General features: G+C 30.9%; 2 protein-coding genes across 6 annotated transcripts in view; one reads left to right on the forward strand and one right to left on the reverse strand.

Annotated features, from left to right (window-relative positions):
• Rilpl (Rab interacting lysosomal protein like) overlaps nucleotides 1-4,331 on the reverse strand; it is a 47,347-nt gene extending 43,016 nt beyond the window's left edge. For all 5 annotated transcript variants that reach the window (XM_090114268.1, XM_090114266.1, XM_090114265.1 and 2 more), the window contains exon 1: nucleotides 3,932-4,331. In XM_090114268.1, the coding sequence (XP_089970394.1) occupies nucleotides 3,932-4,231 (300 nt within the window). In that variant the 5' untranslated portion in view covers nucleotides 4,232-4,331. The remainder of the gene's footprint in view (nucleotides 1-3,931) is intronic.
• An 849-nt stretch (nucleotides 4,332-5,180) lies between these two features.
• The window catches only part of Rph (Rabphilin), a 37,055-nt gene continuing 24,895 nt past the window's right edge, over nucleotides 5,181-17,340 (forward strand). The window contains exons 1-2 of the mRNA XM_090114509.1: nucleotides 5,181-5,333; nucleotides 10,823-10,968. Coding sequence (XP_089970635.1) covers nucleotides 5,266-5,333; nucleotides 10,823-10,968 — 214 coding nt within the window. The 5' untranslated portion in view covers nucleotides 5,181-5,265. The remainder of the gene's footprint in view (nucleotides 5,334-10,822; nucleotides 10,969-17,340) is intronic.

Consider the following 17,340-nt stretch of genomic DNA (forward strand, 5'->3'; position numbering starts at 1 on the left):
GTGAATTACATGTCCCGCAGCCGGAGGCCCCAAATGAAAACTCAGATGTACTTAAAAACTACATTTAATAGCTAAAATGAGACTTTTACACCCATGTCTGCACGATGCAGACCGGAGTTAAAGAATGAATTTATACAGTTTAATAATTATAAAGACGTAAGCTTGGATGCTAACTAAGGGAAATCGCATCCACATTCTATTCCCGTGCGAACGGCGTATTCAGCAGTTTTGTATGAAGGCAGGGCCATAACTAGTGTTTAATTTGTGTGTAAGTGTTGTAACTTTATATTGTTAATTCAATATGGCTCCAGTGTTAAAACATGGTCGAGGCAAGCCTTTGACTTCTCAAACTAAAGAATTAAACTTTAAATGTCGTTTCTTTTTCAGGTTAGTAAATTTTTCATTTTAGTAACATTGTTAATGTAAAAGTTATATGTATGTTAAATGTGCAAATATTAAAATAAAGTCTCATCTTTTTCAGAGGAGAAACACATATAGTTTAATTTAAAATCCCTTATATATACAGGGTTACTTGTAAAACACCGGCAACCTCGCAGGACAAGATAGCTAACATCATAAGTAACAACATTTGTTCTACGACTTTTGATAATTTGTTAGATTATATTTTCATACAAAAATAAATATTCATTTAATTTTCCGTCTGAATATTATAAACTCTACGCCTCCCAAAAATTACGTAAACAAAAAGCGAACGAGAGGGGGAAGGGGGCGTCGCGTCGTCCATCCGATAATTAATAGAACATAGACTTACAAATGTAAGGAGAGTACAATAAAAGTTTAAAAAATCATTTAAAAATAATTTATTGCGTTATGCCAAAAGTCGTAGAACAAATGTTGTTACTTATGATGTTAGCTATCTTGTCCTGCGAGGTTGCTGGTGTTTTACAAGTAACCCTGTATAAAATAAAAACTAAAAATAAAATGTTGTTTTATTTTATTTGCTGACCATACACTACTACAAACGCAAAAATTTCTCCAAGCTAATTTACCTGTAATGACTTCATAATTGCCACTTGTAATTATGTAACTGAATTATTAAGTGGTTTGACATAATCTTAATTGATTGATTTCTTTGATAAATAATAAACAATGATATTAATTTTATGTTAAAAATTGTTTTTAAATGTTAATAATAAAAACATTCACTTCATAATGGTTTTAAATATCAATTTTATTCGAATAAGAGTAAATATTTATCTCAAGATCATTAAATCATTTTTAAATATTTAATTACTATATTTATTAGTAACAAAGCAATGCTTGTTACAAAACAAATGACTATTAATTAATTATCATTCATTTGTATTATAACTAAGGGAATAAGAGAAAGCATTGATGGCTATTTCAAATCAACTTATCAATCCTATTCCTATTATAAATACGAAAGTTTGTGAGGATGGATGTATGTTTGTTACCCTTTCACGCAAATACTACAGAACTGATTACAATGAAATTTAGCATACATATAGAGGGTAAGTTGGATTAACCCAAGCGGCGGGCGGAAAACTAGTCATTCATAAATTTGTAATAGCATAAATCTTTATCTAAAATTTGTGTTGAGGTCATATTGCATAATTTATTTAAATGTGTTGTGTATAATGATTTTGAAGGACATGTGCAAATTTTTTTCTTATTTTTCAATATACTGTTTTTTTACACATTGCATAAACTATGTTTCTTGTCCCCTAGTGGGGTATGGAGCAGATACATTATTCATACATGTGTTTCACTGATTGATCTTTCTTTTAAGGGACAAGTAGGTAAATTTTGTGTCCTACCAGGCAAAAACAATGCAAAAAAATGTCTCAATTTTTTTTATTCATCTCCACTGGGATAACATTGTTTAAACAATGTCTCAATTATCATATTCCTGTCCACTAGAAGTTTAATCCAGTCAAGATCTGAATCATTCTGTTAATCTATACTCATAGTAATAAGTCGAATGAAGAGTCGAAGAAATTCGTTTGAAGACGCTAATCTACTGGACCACTTTCAAAAATTCTTTCACCAGATGCAGCCACCACAGACTATGAGTTTATTATTATTTTCAAAAGGCTTTAATCTTTTGATTTTTTAAATTGTTACTAGCTTCATCCGTGTTTACAAAGAAAAACCAGCATAGTTCCCGTTCCTGTGGGATTTTGGGGATAAAACCTATCCTATATGTTAATCCTAGTTACTCTCTATATGTGTGCCAAATTTCATTGTAATTGGTTTAGTAGTATTTGTGTGAAAGATTAACAAATATATTATACATATATCTAAAAGCTATTAATCATATTGTATAGACTTTTATCACAGAACAAGTGATTATCATTTTAACTTTCTAGATTCTACACAAAAAATAGGCAAATAATATATTCTTAATGCATGTTACAAATTACCTCAGTCTTGCAGTCATTCTGAACTATTCTGAGTCATTATCATTACTCAGGAAGTAATACATTATTTTATAAAGAATGTAAATTGTGTAATTGTTTTCTATCTGCATTGTTTTATAATAAATTCTTATTCTGATGTTGATGAGATAACTTACTTATTTATTTTATGAAAATAGATTAGTTAATTATTAAGTTAAAATTAATAGCATTTGAACTTAATCCGTCAGTCCTCGGATCACAGACACAATAGAAAATCTATTGTGTCTCGGCCCGATCGGGCTGCTCGGTGGTCAATGGGTTATATCTAATGAAGTAAGAATATATCTGTTATTACAATAAAAGACCTTTATAGAATGGAAAGAAATGGAGACATTTTAACTTATCTGTACTAATATTATAAAGCTGAAGAGTTTGTTTGTTTGAATGCGCTAATCTCAGGAACTAATGGTCCGATTTGAAAAATTCTTTCAGTGTTTGATAGCCGATTTATCAAGGAAGGCTATATGCTAAGACAAACAGGAGCGGAGCCACACGGGTGAAACCGTGAAGCGTAGTTATGCATGCAGCAATATGCAACAGCCAGCAGTATGTTATGAATTGTCACTTATTAATGAAACAAAACAGTGCTTGAAAAAATTACCTAATTAATCAAGTCAGTATCAATTTAATATGAAAAAACTGAATATAATTCTCTACACATCATTCCTAAATCATAGACAAAATGATATTATTCTGTACCTTGTAAACTAGTATCTGATGTAAATACCAAATTAATATTTATACAAAATTCATTACAAAACAATGTTTACATGATAGTGTTACAACATTCAAAGCTTTCCTGTACATTCTTCCTCTTAAAAAGTAATAGTTAATATCCTCAAAAAGTATGTCAATTTGCACACAGACATTGAGTTAAATGTCTTTAGGTTAGTATCTATTTAGCAATATACACAGTGTTTACTTGTTCTTACTTCATTAGTTGTATTTTAAACACTTAGTACATTAATCATCATTTGTTGATGTACAATACTGTATAGACTGTAAACTATAATAAGCAATTATGGAATGAATGTAGGTATAGCTAAGGCCATTAATAGATTAACGACAGAATCACAGATATTTAATGTTGTTCAAATTATCAAAATAATAAGACACAATATAAATTTTACTTTGCTGATAAAAAAAAGCAAAAAATCTAGTTACCACAGATAAGGATGAAATAATACACAAAAACATACATACCAAATCTGTAGATAAATTAGATAATAGATTTTGCTTTCGTGCATGTAACACTTAAACAAAAACTGTAGGTACTAGAATATGAAACTTCAAACAATTAAATTGATTATAATTATTGTATCAATGTTCGGAACGATAACAATGTCGCGCAATATACTCGGCAGGTGTAAATTATTTGCAAGACTACAAGTGCACCCAATACACTAGCAGATGTCGAAACTGTGGCCAGTATTTCGTGTCGAAGTACGTATAAATTCAATCACCAAATAACAATGACCTCTACCGCTTACCTTTTCGAATCGTTGTCTGTATTCTGCCTTTTCGATCTTGTCGTTTTCTAACTGGGATATTTTCGCTGTCAATTCGTGTAACGCCTGGTTTTCTTTTTCGTTGCGTACTGCTAAGTTCTCCAGAAGTTCTAGAGCATTTATCACCTTCGGTAGAAGTGCAGTCACAGCCTCAGGGCCGTACTTCTCGATAATTATTTCACATTCCTTTCCAATGTCCGAAGCCAAATCGTACACATCAACGACGGTCACATCGTCATCGAAATCCGGCATTTTGACGGAGCAACGCCTGCGGTACGGCATCAAGATAACCACCTTTTCACTTCACCGCACAAAACAAACTTTATTAAAGAAACCTATCCACCTTTCGCAAGTGCGCCATCATAACTAAAAAAAATTGAAGTGTCAATGCACATCCGTCACTTCGTAATTTGACATATGTTACGTTTTTAAATATCATAGATAGCTAACAGTCAAATACCTGTCTTTTGGCTATCTATGAGGGTTGCTATCATAATGAAAACATACATATCCACAATCCACATATTGAATTTTTCTATATAAATAAAAATAATATTCAAATACTGTTTATTCCGAAAGTTGTTAGTATCTATTTTAATTATTAACAGCATCAATTTAATTATATCGAAGAAAGAACCTACCATTTTTTTAATAAAAATCCATAACTTGTAATAGAAATAAAGCTTTAAGTAATAAAATAACACTGTCTAAATTACTAGGGCTCTGCAAATATTATACTGTGTATAATTGGTATAATATTAAGATTCATAATGTTCATTGCATATTTTTTACTTCTAGTAACATTCATAATCGACCTCACATGGACCTCACAATGGCGCGATTTTTTAAATCAATTTCAAATTTTGGTTCCATGTTCTAACTGAATACTTATGTAATTATTTTGATAAAATTGATTAAACTTAATATATCTGTGGCTGTTAAGAACAATATTTTATTTTGAATAAAATAAAAACCATTAAAAACACATCGCAATGAACAGAGCGTCAAACGAAGGTATATTTCTAAAACTATATTTAAATATTCAAATAATTAATCTTTGTTTGGGATTTATACCATCGCATTACAAAGAACACATTTCAAAATAACAATTTAACTATGTATATCATTTCTAGATAAGTATTGTTCCTTGTCAGCTGTTTTTGAAAGCTTTGTTATACATAATATCGATTATTTGGCGTTCGTCACGCGCGAAGCAACAGTTGGATATTATCAACAGGCGGGAGTGCGTGGCGCGACTGTTCCCGTCCGGTGTAGCCGGGAAATTATTTTATAAATAATTTTTATCATTTCGAACAATGAATTATCAAAGTAAAGGCAATAAATATGTGTGTCCGAACGACCGGCAACTTTCTTTACGAGCAAAGTAAGTATTGTGTAAAAATAAAGTTCAGTAAGTTTGTTTTTGTTTAGTTGTTGACATTCGTTCTGATAATCTTGTTATCTTATCAGTTGGTTACTTGATCTGAAATATTTTTCATGTTTTTTATTTTTAATAAATTTGCGTAAAAAATATTATATTTAATGATTAGTAAAAAGAAGAAATATTTAGCAGTAGATAGTTACGTAACTTACTTAAAAAATAATATCATGTTAAGTGGTATAATTAAAGTACCTACTTAGTACCTACCTAGAGTAAATTTTAATGATTATTACTCAGATTACAATATTATAATTTCAACTTAAAAGTCTGTTATTAACAGATTTAATTTTAGTTCATTGGAATTGAAATGATTAAAAATTCATTTTAATAGTAACTATGTATAGGTTTTAAATTCTCGCATACCTATAATAATTATTTTATACTTATGTTATATATGTACCTATTAGTAATTTTGACTTTCCACGAGACTAATAAAAAATGTGTAATAACACAATTTGTAGGACGATATTAAAATAAGTTAACTAGCGAAGGGATAAAAATACATAACCAGCAAATAGGTTTCCACAAGTAATAAGAATAATTTTTGTAATCGATCCAGTAGTTTTTGAATCTTATATATAAAAATGAATCGCAAAATGTGTTGGTAAGCGCATAACTCGAGAACGGCCGAACCGATTTCGATAATTCTTTTTTATTATATTCCTTGAAGTACGAGGATGGTTTTTATGTAGAGAAAACGTAAATATGTACCACGGGCGAAGCCGGGGCGGACCGCTAGTTAAATAATAAAATAGTTCAGAAAGTCATTGTGAGTCGTGACTCGTGAGATAAGGTTTTGATTTTAAAGTAACTATTCTAATAAAAATAACAATAACTTTACTGTGACCAACTCGGTAACAAATGAATTATCCAATTAAATATGTTATATTTTGTTCAGATATTTTATCCCACAAATCACAATCATGTCACCGGAAAGCAGTTCGCATTCAATTTTATCAAAGTGACATCCGTAGGTGGTAAGTAGGCGTGATGTAAATAAAAAAAAGGTTCATTGTGTTAATTAGATTTTCTAAAAATAAAAGCAAGGTTGCCAGTTAATATGCAAAGGACCTTGCACCGCGCATCACTATCTCCGGTTTACATCCGCTTCCTATTTGTTTTGTTTTCAGTACTTAATCATCCTTAGTTTTTCATAAAGAATTAAAAAGTTTTAAAATTTTAGTTAGTAGTATTCGTATGGTTGTGGTGGGCTACATATTAAAGATGCACAATGCACATGTATAGTTTATTTTGAAGTTATAGGTACTGACTATTGAGTATTGCGTGTAGGATTTTACGTCCACAAAAAATTAGAAATATATATAATTTAATGGTTCTTTTGATATTATTATTAAAATCACTTAATGTAAAATGCTTGGTTGATTGTTCTTTGAGACTTCATGTTAACAGATATCTTCATAGTACTTACAATGATTTTTTTTTTACCAAGTACATAATTAATATTATGACCTCATCAATTAATGGTTGATAGGTACTTGATAGAGTGATAACTCGTGCGATCACCAATTTGCATATACATATAAATCACATGTGTATGTATGTGATCTATTACCTCTAAAGACAATTACCAAATTGTAATTGCCCAGTGAATTAGTTGATGAATGGGTAATTTTTATAATACATATATTTTTTTTTTTTTATATATTGTGTTTTTACATATTTAAATACTTGAATAGTAATTATTTCACCCGGGTATGAATGAACTGGCTATTAGATATAATTGTGTGGTTGATTAATTATTATTAATATAAGATGTATCGATGTATCCCACCGGTAGAAACGGAATAAAACATTACCTGCATTCCTTTCATTTTCCATTTTTTTGTTGTTTATTTTTTATTGTTTTACCTGTTTTCCTAATGTATTGCATGTTTGTTTTATAAGAAATGCTGTTAGTTTGTTTACTTTTATTTTAATAACAAAATTTTTGTTGTATCAACTCGTGTGACATTTGTGGCTACAACAGGCGCTGAAAAACAGCGGTGAAAGCACTGGCCTTTTAGTCATTGCTTCCACCATATGCTGAGTCCATAGCCTTTTCGTAGTAAACTGTTATTTTTCTTGTGTATTTTTTTTGTTTATGTGTTTGATTTTTACTGCGAATAAATTCTTATTCTATTCTTCTTCTATTCTAATTAACAAATATTGTACATACCTATGTATTCATACAGAAATTAATAAAAACACGTTATAACAGGACTATGTGCCTTTATTATGGGTTAAATAAAAATTAGTTCAAATTCAAACAGATTTATTAACCACTTTTTCAGGACAATGAACCATGCATAATATAATGTAAACTAAAAGTCTTCGAATATAACGTAAATAAATACAAAGTTATTTAGACTTTAAATAAATAAACAAGCAAAAGCCAACTGAGCAATAAAACTGTAATTTAAAACCTTTTGAAGTTAAAACAGTTATAATGGAGAAAGTTATAAAAGGTACTCAGCCATTTCATACTTGCGGCAATCTTCCATAGTATACAATATACATAGATCTGTTTATCGAGTTTGAAAAGAATTATGATTCAAGAAAAACAGAATTATAATGATCTCTACTTTTGTAGAAAACATAAAAATTCTTTAAAAAGCAATTTATATATGTATATTAAGTAACAATACAAAGTTTTTAATAAATAAAACCAACGAAGAAAAGCGTTCACCTCATATGTACTTATGTATTTGAAATAAGACATATTACTATACAATTGCAATAATTCGCAAAATGAATATCAGATTCCAGAAGATTCAAGATATAATATCAATGTGAAGGAATTTTTCGAAGGCCTTATATTGTAATATCAATCGGGACATCCGATACCCAATCAAAGGAGGATAGCTTCACACATGATGTTGTTTGGTCCATACTTATATTGATAATTTAAAAGGCTGAATAGTTTTGTTGGTTATAAGTATTGATTTGAAGTGGAAAATGATTTCCGTGTGTACCTGTAATAGTTCATTCATTGAGGAAGCCGGAAGGCTCGTAGCACCGCGCTACGACCATAGGACGCGAGTGAAACCACAGGTCGCAGATTGTATGTCAAAGTTATATAAGAAACTAGCTTTCCGCTCGAGGCTTCGCCCGCGTTTTCAAAGCAAAAGGCGCATTCCCGTGGGATAAATCCTATCCTATAAATAAATAAAATAAATAAATAATATTAAAGGACAATATTACACAAATCGACCTAGTCCCACAGTAAGCTCAATTAAGGTTTGTGTTGTGGGTATAATATAATATTTTATAAATACATATATGTATATAGATAACACCCAGACCCAAGAACAAATAATCGAGTTCAAAATGTGTTAATCCAAGTTACCCTCTATATGTGTGCTTATAATTTCATTGTAATCGGTTCAATAGTATTTGCGTGAAAGTGTTAACAAACACACACATACATACACATCCTCACAAACTTTGGCATTTATAATATTAGTAGGATAGATTTATCATCCTGAAACCATTTTCTTAACTGTTCATTATATGTATACTTTTTCATAAGAAAAAGTCACGACGAAAAATAAATCTGGATGTTTTGTTAATTTTCTGCGAGGATGAATTCAAGTGGATTGTTATAACAGACAATGTTTGTGAATACATGATGGAGCAGATTGAAGAAATAATTATGTTTTCTTACGTAGAAATAATTATCAAGCATGTATTACGTAGGTTCATTTTTAGCACAATATAAAATATTTTGCTAAATAAAAATATTATAAGAGTCGTATAAAAGAAATACAGCCGATATACGATTTGGTTATAATGCTTTGTACATGAACTCGTGCTATCATAAGTTTGTTATAATGGTGTTTTGTGCTTGCTGGGGTAGAGCGTTGTAAGCATGTTTCCACTCCTGCCAATCCAACACGTTTGCGATCTAGGTACTATATGTATTTGCGATATATGTGTGTACGCGAATGAAATATATTTCTTGGAATAATATTATTATCTACAGGATTATTATCGGTACTAATATTACAGCTGATGAGATAGTTTGATTGTTGTTTGAATGCGCTAATCCCAGGAAGTACAATCTCGAATTGAATAATTTTTCTGTTTGATTTTATTTATTGAGAACAGATATATAGGTATGCTGGGTATACAGGGTGTCCCACTATCAGTATACTAAGCGCAAAGAGATTTGTAGTTTAGCATACACTGATCACATAAAAAATACTTTAAAAAAAATTACGTTAATTTTTTTTTGCTACTGTTTTCCTTAAAATCCATGTTTTCTTCTCTAACTTCGTGCAGGCGGCATATACCGCCTCGCTAATGTGAGCATTTTGTCTATGAAAACATAATTTTAGAAGATAGCTTAGGGCGTATTCAGAAAGAAAGCTTGAAACTTATAAGCGCTTATAAACGCTTATCGGCGCTTGTCATGTTCATTGTCTTGCTTGTCATATTTATATGAACATGACAAGCGCCGATAAGCGCTTATAAGTTTCAAGCTTTCTTTCTGAATACGCCCTTACGTGCGGGTGACAAAGTTATAGTCTAGCCAATTTAATAGGCAACATTTGACGTCTATCAATTTTATCTTCGAAGAGAGGTAACCTGCTTAAAAACATCGATTAAAGTGAATTAATCGATACTGACTTGAAACATTTGTCAATCGAACTTGAAACACATTTATTAATTTATGATGATTTTTATTCACAAGTAATCAATGCATTCGATTCTAGATGTCAGATTTCGATTTTTAGAGTAACGTCTCTGGTATTTAAAAAGAAAAAAAGTTTATTGACACAAAATTGTATCGACGTCAGTTCTTTAATTCAGAAATTGTTTATTATGTTTAGAATGGTTTATCAGTAATATGAAATCTTAAAATTACTTGCATCGGTCATTATTATTATAAATATGTAATCGTATTTGAAAAAAGTTAAGCAAATGTGCAGTTCTAACAAAACGAAATATCATGTTATTCTATGTCGTCGTTACTAGGTTACATTGTTGAATTTAGTTGAACTGTCAAATGTTGCCTATTAAAATGGCTCTACTATAGGCGGGTTGCTTATTAGGGGTGTACACATAGAGTTTTAAGAATTCATCTATTTGAAAAAAAAATGCGTTTGGAATTTTTTAAGTATTTTTTACGTACTCAGCGTATGCAAAACTATAACCTCCTTTGAGCTTAGTATAGGTACCAACAGTGGGACACCCGGTATACTATTTACTATCAACTTTATGTATACTATTTAAACAATCATGCCACGACCAATAGAAACGGACTTAGACTTTGAATGTTGTAGTAATGGTCAAGAATATTCCTTTTACCAAACGAAATTGCTTCACCAAGTTACTTAGCACATTTAAGTGTACAATATAAAGCAAACCTAACTAAAAACGAACATCGACAAAGTCTTATTACTACCAAATATAAAATAATATTGGTCCAGACTTCGCACCGGCTGGAGTGCTGCCCGCAGCGAGCCCCCGCTGACGACGGCTGAGCGGGAGGCCATCGCGGAGGTTGTCAGGCGCGCTGAGAAGGTGGAGGAGACTGAGGCGAAACGGATTGGCAGACTTGTAGCGAGGCTTGAAGGTAAATTTGCTATTGATTTGATTATTGTATAGGATTTAGTCCGTTGTGCAGAATTGTTACATATTTTAATGTCAAACTTACTAGGTACTATTATAAAAAATGTCTGTAACTTCGAAAGATGGGACTTGTTCGTTGTTTTGAAATTAACCTCATCTTTTACTATTATTATTTCATAATTTAGGGACGTTTGTTAGAAAAAAATCTGAAAATTAAAAAGAAAAATTGAAAATTTTTATAGGCTTTAATATGGCTTTAATAGAACCCTATGATACAAGGAAACAGCCAAATCGTTAATGTCACATTATTACCAAACAGTTACAAAAAAGACGGTGAGATTATTTATAACTATATTTAAATAAATTGATTCGAATTTCTAAACATCGTTAGAGAAAAACATGTCTGGAAAAATCGATTCGATTCAATCTCATCGCTATGTAGGTCATGAAATTACAGAAAATTATGCAAATTAAACTCAAGAAAAGTAGGATAAAAACGGGAATACCAACTCCCACTTTCAATATGTACTGTAAATAATAATTATAGGTACTAAAATATCGATTGCTGATATCGTATATTCCGATAATCTGTAATTATTACCTGGGATTTCCCTGTACAGGAAAATTGGTGGTTTCGTTGCTTGCATATTAGAATAGCTCGATTTTATAGATGCTATGTGGTTAATTAATATTTAAATTTATGGGTTGAAATCTTAGATCATTAAGTAAGTTGAAATTCTATGAGAATATTGCCTGCCTTTGCAAAAGTTACGTTTAATAAAAATGTGAATCAGGTTCTAGGAAAATCCTAGTTGATTAAATTTCAATTATACAGGAAAATTTAAACGAATTAAATCATTTCATTTTAACTCTGTTGATCTGAGTCTAATTACACGAATTAAAACTCGCATCTTTCTCCGAACGAGTAAAATAACAAACAGAAAATTTAATAGATTATTAAGGGAATTATAAGTTGTTTAGAAAATAAATGTACAATTATTTACAACGAATGGAAAACCTTTGTAAATGTAGATTCTCATACTGCTTCTACTTACATTATTCATGTCCCATGAATCCATAAATCAATGTCAGGTGATATCGGTTTCCTTGCCTTGGTAAAAGATAGTAGGTAAAAACTCTTTGTTAAGCTCTACTAATTAGGGTACATAGAAACTGTTTTCCAATACGCTCCCTGTTGTATAATATGAATGTACAAAGCGCTTTTGAAAGAGGTTAAGGTAAGTTGAATGAATAAATGTTTGAGTTCAGGTTTCAGCTTGTTTGGGAATACCTACAAGCTCCGATAGTTTGAATACAAAGTCCGAAACTTTAGTGCTATTTGCAATATTGTGTTACATAAAACTGTTTGGAGCAACTCCACTGTTGCAACTCCTGTTTAGTCTGATACTATCCGCTTAAAATCTATTTGCTTTCTAAACAAGACAGAGATTATAAGTTATAAGCTTTATGTTTTGCTAATGTCCCGAGAGCCAGTGTTCTGGAAACTTCCTCTAGTTTGTGTTGTGACATATGCTGTTGTGAAGATCAGTTTTAATTAAATGGACCTTTTTTTTCACTTACACACACAAAACAAGCAGAGAGAGAGAACATTATAATTATTTATGAACGAAAAGAGCATAATATACATATTTATAACACTTTGTACAAGGAATAGAATACAATGTATTCTATATATATGTCATGTAGGTACTACTATAAATATAAAGTTGTTTACAAGAGGCTAAAACAAACAAGAAATTTTTAATTAAGTGCTCTGTCGTATAGCCAAATAAAAAACAAATAAGGTTGTTCATAACAGAGCTGATGTGTACACAAAAATCGGGACGCAAAAGCTTTTTCCTGTGACTTTTTTAAAAGATTTTTTATTTTGTGAAAAATATTATGAATCTCATATCATACGGTATGCAAATATGCGTAATTAAAATACCTTTAATATTAATAACATAATTAAAATATTACATTAAATATTTCAAAAATGCAAATGAAAATTACGCCCATGCCGAAAATTCAAGCAAATATACTTAACATTGAAAATATTTCATCATAAAAGGAAAATTAAATTAAATAATAATTAATCTTCGTATAATGGAAAGACTCCTACGGAATATTATAACTGTTTACGTAATTACAAGCTACTTAAATTAATACAGATTAACTTCAACGTTAATTACTATTATTAGACTGCGAAACGCGATCCAGGCAGAGGCTATTTACAAATATAGCTCAACTTTCATATAATTTTCTTATAATATATATTTTATCAAATAAAATGTTTATTATTCGCAAATAAATCGCGATTTCATGTCTGAATGAACGTGATTAGGGCGATTCTATTATATGCCTTGGAAAAGTTATTTTTCCAGACATGTTTTTCTCTAACGATGTTTAGAAATTCGAATCAATTTATTTAAATATAGTTATAAATAATCTCACCGTCTTTTTTGTAACTGTTTGGTAATAATGTGACATTAACGATTTGGCTGTTTCCTTGTATCATAGGGTTCTATTAAAGCCATATTAAAGCCTATAAAAATTTTCAATTTTTCTTTTTAATTTTCAGATTTTTTTCTAACAAACGTCCCTAAATTATGAAATAATAATAGTAAAAGATGAGGTTAATTTCAAAACAACGAACAAGTCCCATCTTTCGAAGTTACAGACATTTTTTATAATAGTACCTAGTAAGTTTGACATTAAAATATGTAACAATTCTGCACAACGGACTAAATCCTATACAATAATCAAATCAATAGCAAATTTACCTTCAAGCCTCGCTACAAGTCTGCCAATCCGTTTCGCCTCAGTCTCCTCCACCTTCTCAGCGCGCCTGACAACCTCCGCGATGGCCTCCCGCTCAGCCGTCGTCAGCGGGGGCTCGCTGCGGGCAGCACTCCAGCCGGTGCGAAGTCTGGACCAATATTATTTTATATTTGGTAGTAATAAGACTTTGTCGATGTTCGTTTTTAGTTAGGTTTGCTTTATATTGTACACTTAAATGTGCTAAGTAACTTGGTGAAGCAATTTCGTTTGGTAAAAGGAATATTCTTGACCATTACTACAACATTCAAAGTCTAAGTCCGTTTCTATTGGTCGTGGCATGATTGTTTAAATAGTATACATAAAGTTGATAGTAAATAGTATACCGGGTGTCCCACTGTTGGTACCTATACTAAGCTCAAAGGAGGTTATAGTTTTGCATACGCTGAGTACGTAAAAAATACTTAAAAAATTCCAAACGCATTTTTTTTTCAAATAGATGAATTCTTAAAACTCTATGTGTACACCCCTAATAAGCAACCCGCCTATAGTAGAGCCATTTTAATAGGCAACATTTGACAGTTCAACTAAATTCAACAATGTAACCTAGTAACGACGACATAGAATAACATGATATTTCGTTTTGTTAGAACTGCACATTTGCTTAACTTTTTTCAAATACGATTACATATTTATAATAATAATGACCGATGCAAGTAATTTTAAGATTTCATATTACTGATAAACCATTCTAAACATAATAAACAATTTCTGAATTAAAGAACTGACGTCGATACAATTTTGTGTCAATAAACTTTTTTTCTTTTTAAATACCAGAGACGTTACTCTAAAAATCGAAATCTGACATCTAGAATCGAATGCATTGATTACTTGTGAATAAAAATCATCATAAATTAATAAATGTGTTTCAAGTTCGATTGACAAATGTTTCAAGTCAGTATCGATTAATTCACTTTAATCGATGTTTTTAAGCAGGTTACCTCTCTTCGAAGATAAAATTGATAGACGTCAAATGTTGCCTATTAAATTGGCTAGACTATAACTTTGTCACCCGCACGTAAGGGCGTATTCAGAAAGAAAGCTTGAAACTTATAAGCGCTTATCGGCGCTTGTCATGTTCATATAAATATGACAAGCAAGACAATGAACATGACAAGCGCCGATAAGCGTTTATAAGCGCTTATAAGTTTCAAGCTTTCTTTCTGAATACGCCCTAAGCTATCTTCTAAAATTATGTTTTCATAGACAAAATGCTCACATTAGCGAGGCGGTATATGCCGCCTGCACGAAGTTAGAGAAGAAAACATGGATTTTAAGGAAAACAGTAGCAAAAAAAAATTAACGTAATTTTTTTTAAAGTATTTTTTATGTGATCAGTGTATGCTAAACTACAAATCTCTTTGCGCTTAGTATACTGATAGTGGGACACCCTGTATACCCAGCATACCTATATATCTGTTCTCAATAAATAAAATCAAACAGAAAAATTATTCAATTCGAGATTGTACTTCCTGGGATTAGCGCATTCAAACAACAATCAAACTATCTCATCAGCTGTAATATTAGTACCGATAATAATCCTGTAGATAATAATATTATTCCAAGAAATATATTTCATTCGCGTACACACATATATCGCAAATACATATAGTACCTAGATCGCAAACGTGTTGGATTGGCAGGAGTGGAAACATGCTTACAACGCTCTACGGTACGTTACGGGATCAAGTAAGATTTGTCGTGTAGAATCTGAAATGTTATTCTTAAAGATTCGATTAAATGTATTTGTGGGTAAAATTCTTAGTAAATCTGTAAGAGTGATTTCTTGGAACAATTATATGATTTCTCCTTCGACATAAAATTGTGTTTCATCATTATAAATTATAATATTTCGTACTAGCGGTCCGCCCCGGCTTCGCCCGTGGTACATGTTTACGTTTTCTCTACATAAGAACCATCCTCGTACTTCAAGGAATATAATAAAAAAAGAATTATCGAAATCGGTTCAGCCGTTCTCGAGTTATGCGCTTACCAACACATTTTGCGATTCATTTTTATATATAAGAAAGACGTATTATATGTTACATATAGTTTTAGCTTTGTATAAAGAGAGTTTTAGGTTAGATTATCTATCTTATCCTATATAAATTATATAAAAATGAAACCCGTTTCGCGTTGTCACGGCATCACGCGTGAACGGGTGGACCGATTTCGATAATTCTTTTTTTATTATATTCCTTTAAGTACGAGGATGGTTCTAAGAGAAAACGTAAATATGTACCACGGGCGAAGCCGGGGTGGACCGCTAGTACACAATATTAGTACACTGTCGAATAGTAAAGTTATTTTTCATGATCACTTTTACAGAACGTAGTGTAGTGTTATAGTATGTAGTAAATATAGTTCCTTCTATTCACAATATGAACCTTTACTCGATATATATCTTGACAAAGGGTAAAGGTTTCATTCATATAAAGGTTTCCATTGAATCAATTCTGCTGGAAACTTCATAAAGCATTTGGCAGGAAACGGATTTCATTGAAAGCACTAATAGGACTAAAAACATACCAGTTTCGTGGAAAGCCCTTTGTTCTAGTATTATCGAAAAGCGTTGGAAATCGAAACCTTAAAACTGCGCTCTGTTAGTTCGTTAGTTCCTTTGAAAGAGCAAGAAGTATATACCTATTGTCCGTACATTCAATTTAAAAATAGCCGCCCGTATTACAATGCCTTTTCTATATTAAAACCCAATTGGATTGGGAATTACAACGTTGTGAGTGCCTATTGGTTTTTACAGGAAAATGTAGCGATGTTTAATCATATTATTTGTTTCTATTTCATGTTATATTTTTGTAAGTACATAATAGTAATAAAATGGCCAATGGCCATATGCAATAGTAGCTCTAGGTATATAATCAATCAAAATAATTGTTGAATATAATAAATGCTAAATACTTGCCAAATCATGCTTTTCATAAACACATAAGCCTATATATATCGCTTATTAAAACTCTCTTAACCCAAATAATAACAATGACACATAAAATAATGAAAGCAGCCTATGAATATTACACTTATATTTTTATCACTCGTGATAAAAATATAAGTGTCACTCGTGATAAAAATATAAGTGTAATATTCATAGGCTGCTTTCATTATTTTATGTGTCATTGTTATTATTTGGGTTAAGAGAGTTTTAATAAGCGATATATATAGGCTTATGTGTTTATGAAAAGCATGATTTGGCAAGTATTTAGCATTTATTATATTCAACAATTATTTTGATTGATTATATACCTAGAGCTACTATTGCATATGGCCATTGGCCATTTTATTACTATTATGTACTTACAAAAATATAACATGAAATAGAAACAAATAATATGATTAAACATCGCTACATTTTCCTGTAAAAACCAATAGGCACTCACAACGTTGTAATTCCCAATCCAATTGGGTTTTAATATAGAAAAGGCATTGTAATACGGGCGGCTATTTTTAAATTGAATGTACGGACAATAGGTATATACTTCTTGCTCTTTCAAAGGAACTAACGAACTAACAGAGCGCAGTTTTA

Source organism: Colias eurytheme, chromosome 21 (assembly GCF_061535395.1).
Source record: "Colias eurytheme isolate Ceu_HAF_F1 chromosome 21, ilColEury1 Martin Lab GWU primary, whole genome shotgun sequence".
Classification (NCBI taxonomy): Eukaryota; Metazoa; Arthropoda; class Insecta; order Lepidoptera; family Pieridae; genus Colias; species Colias eurytheme.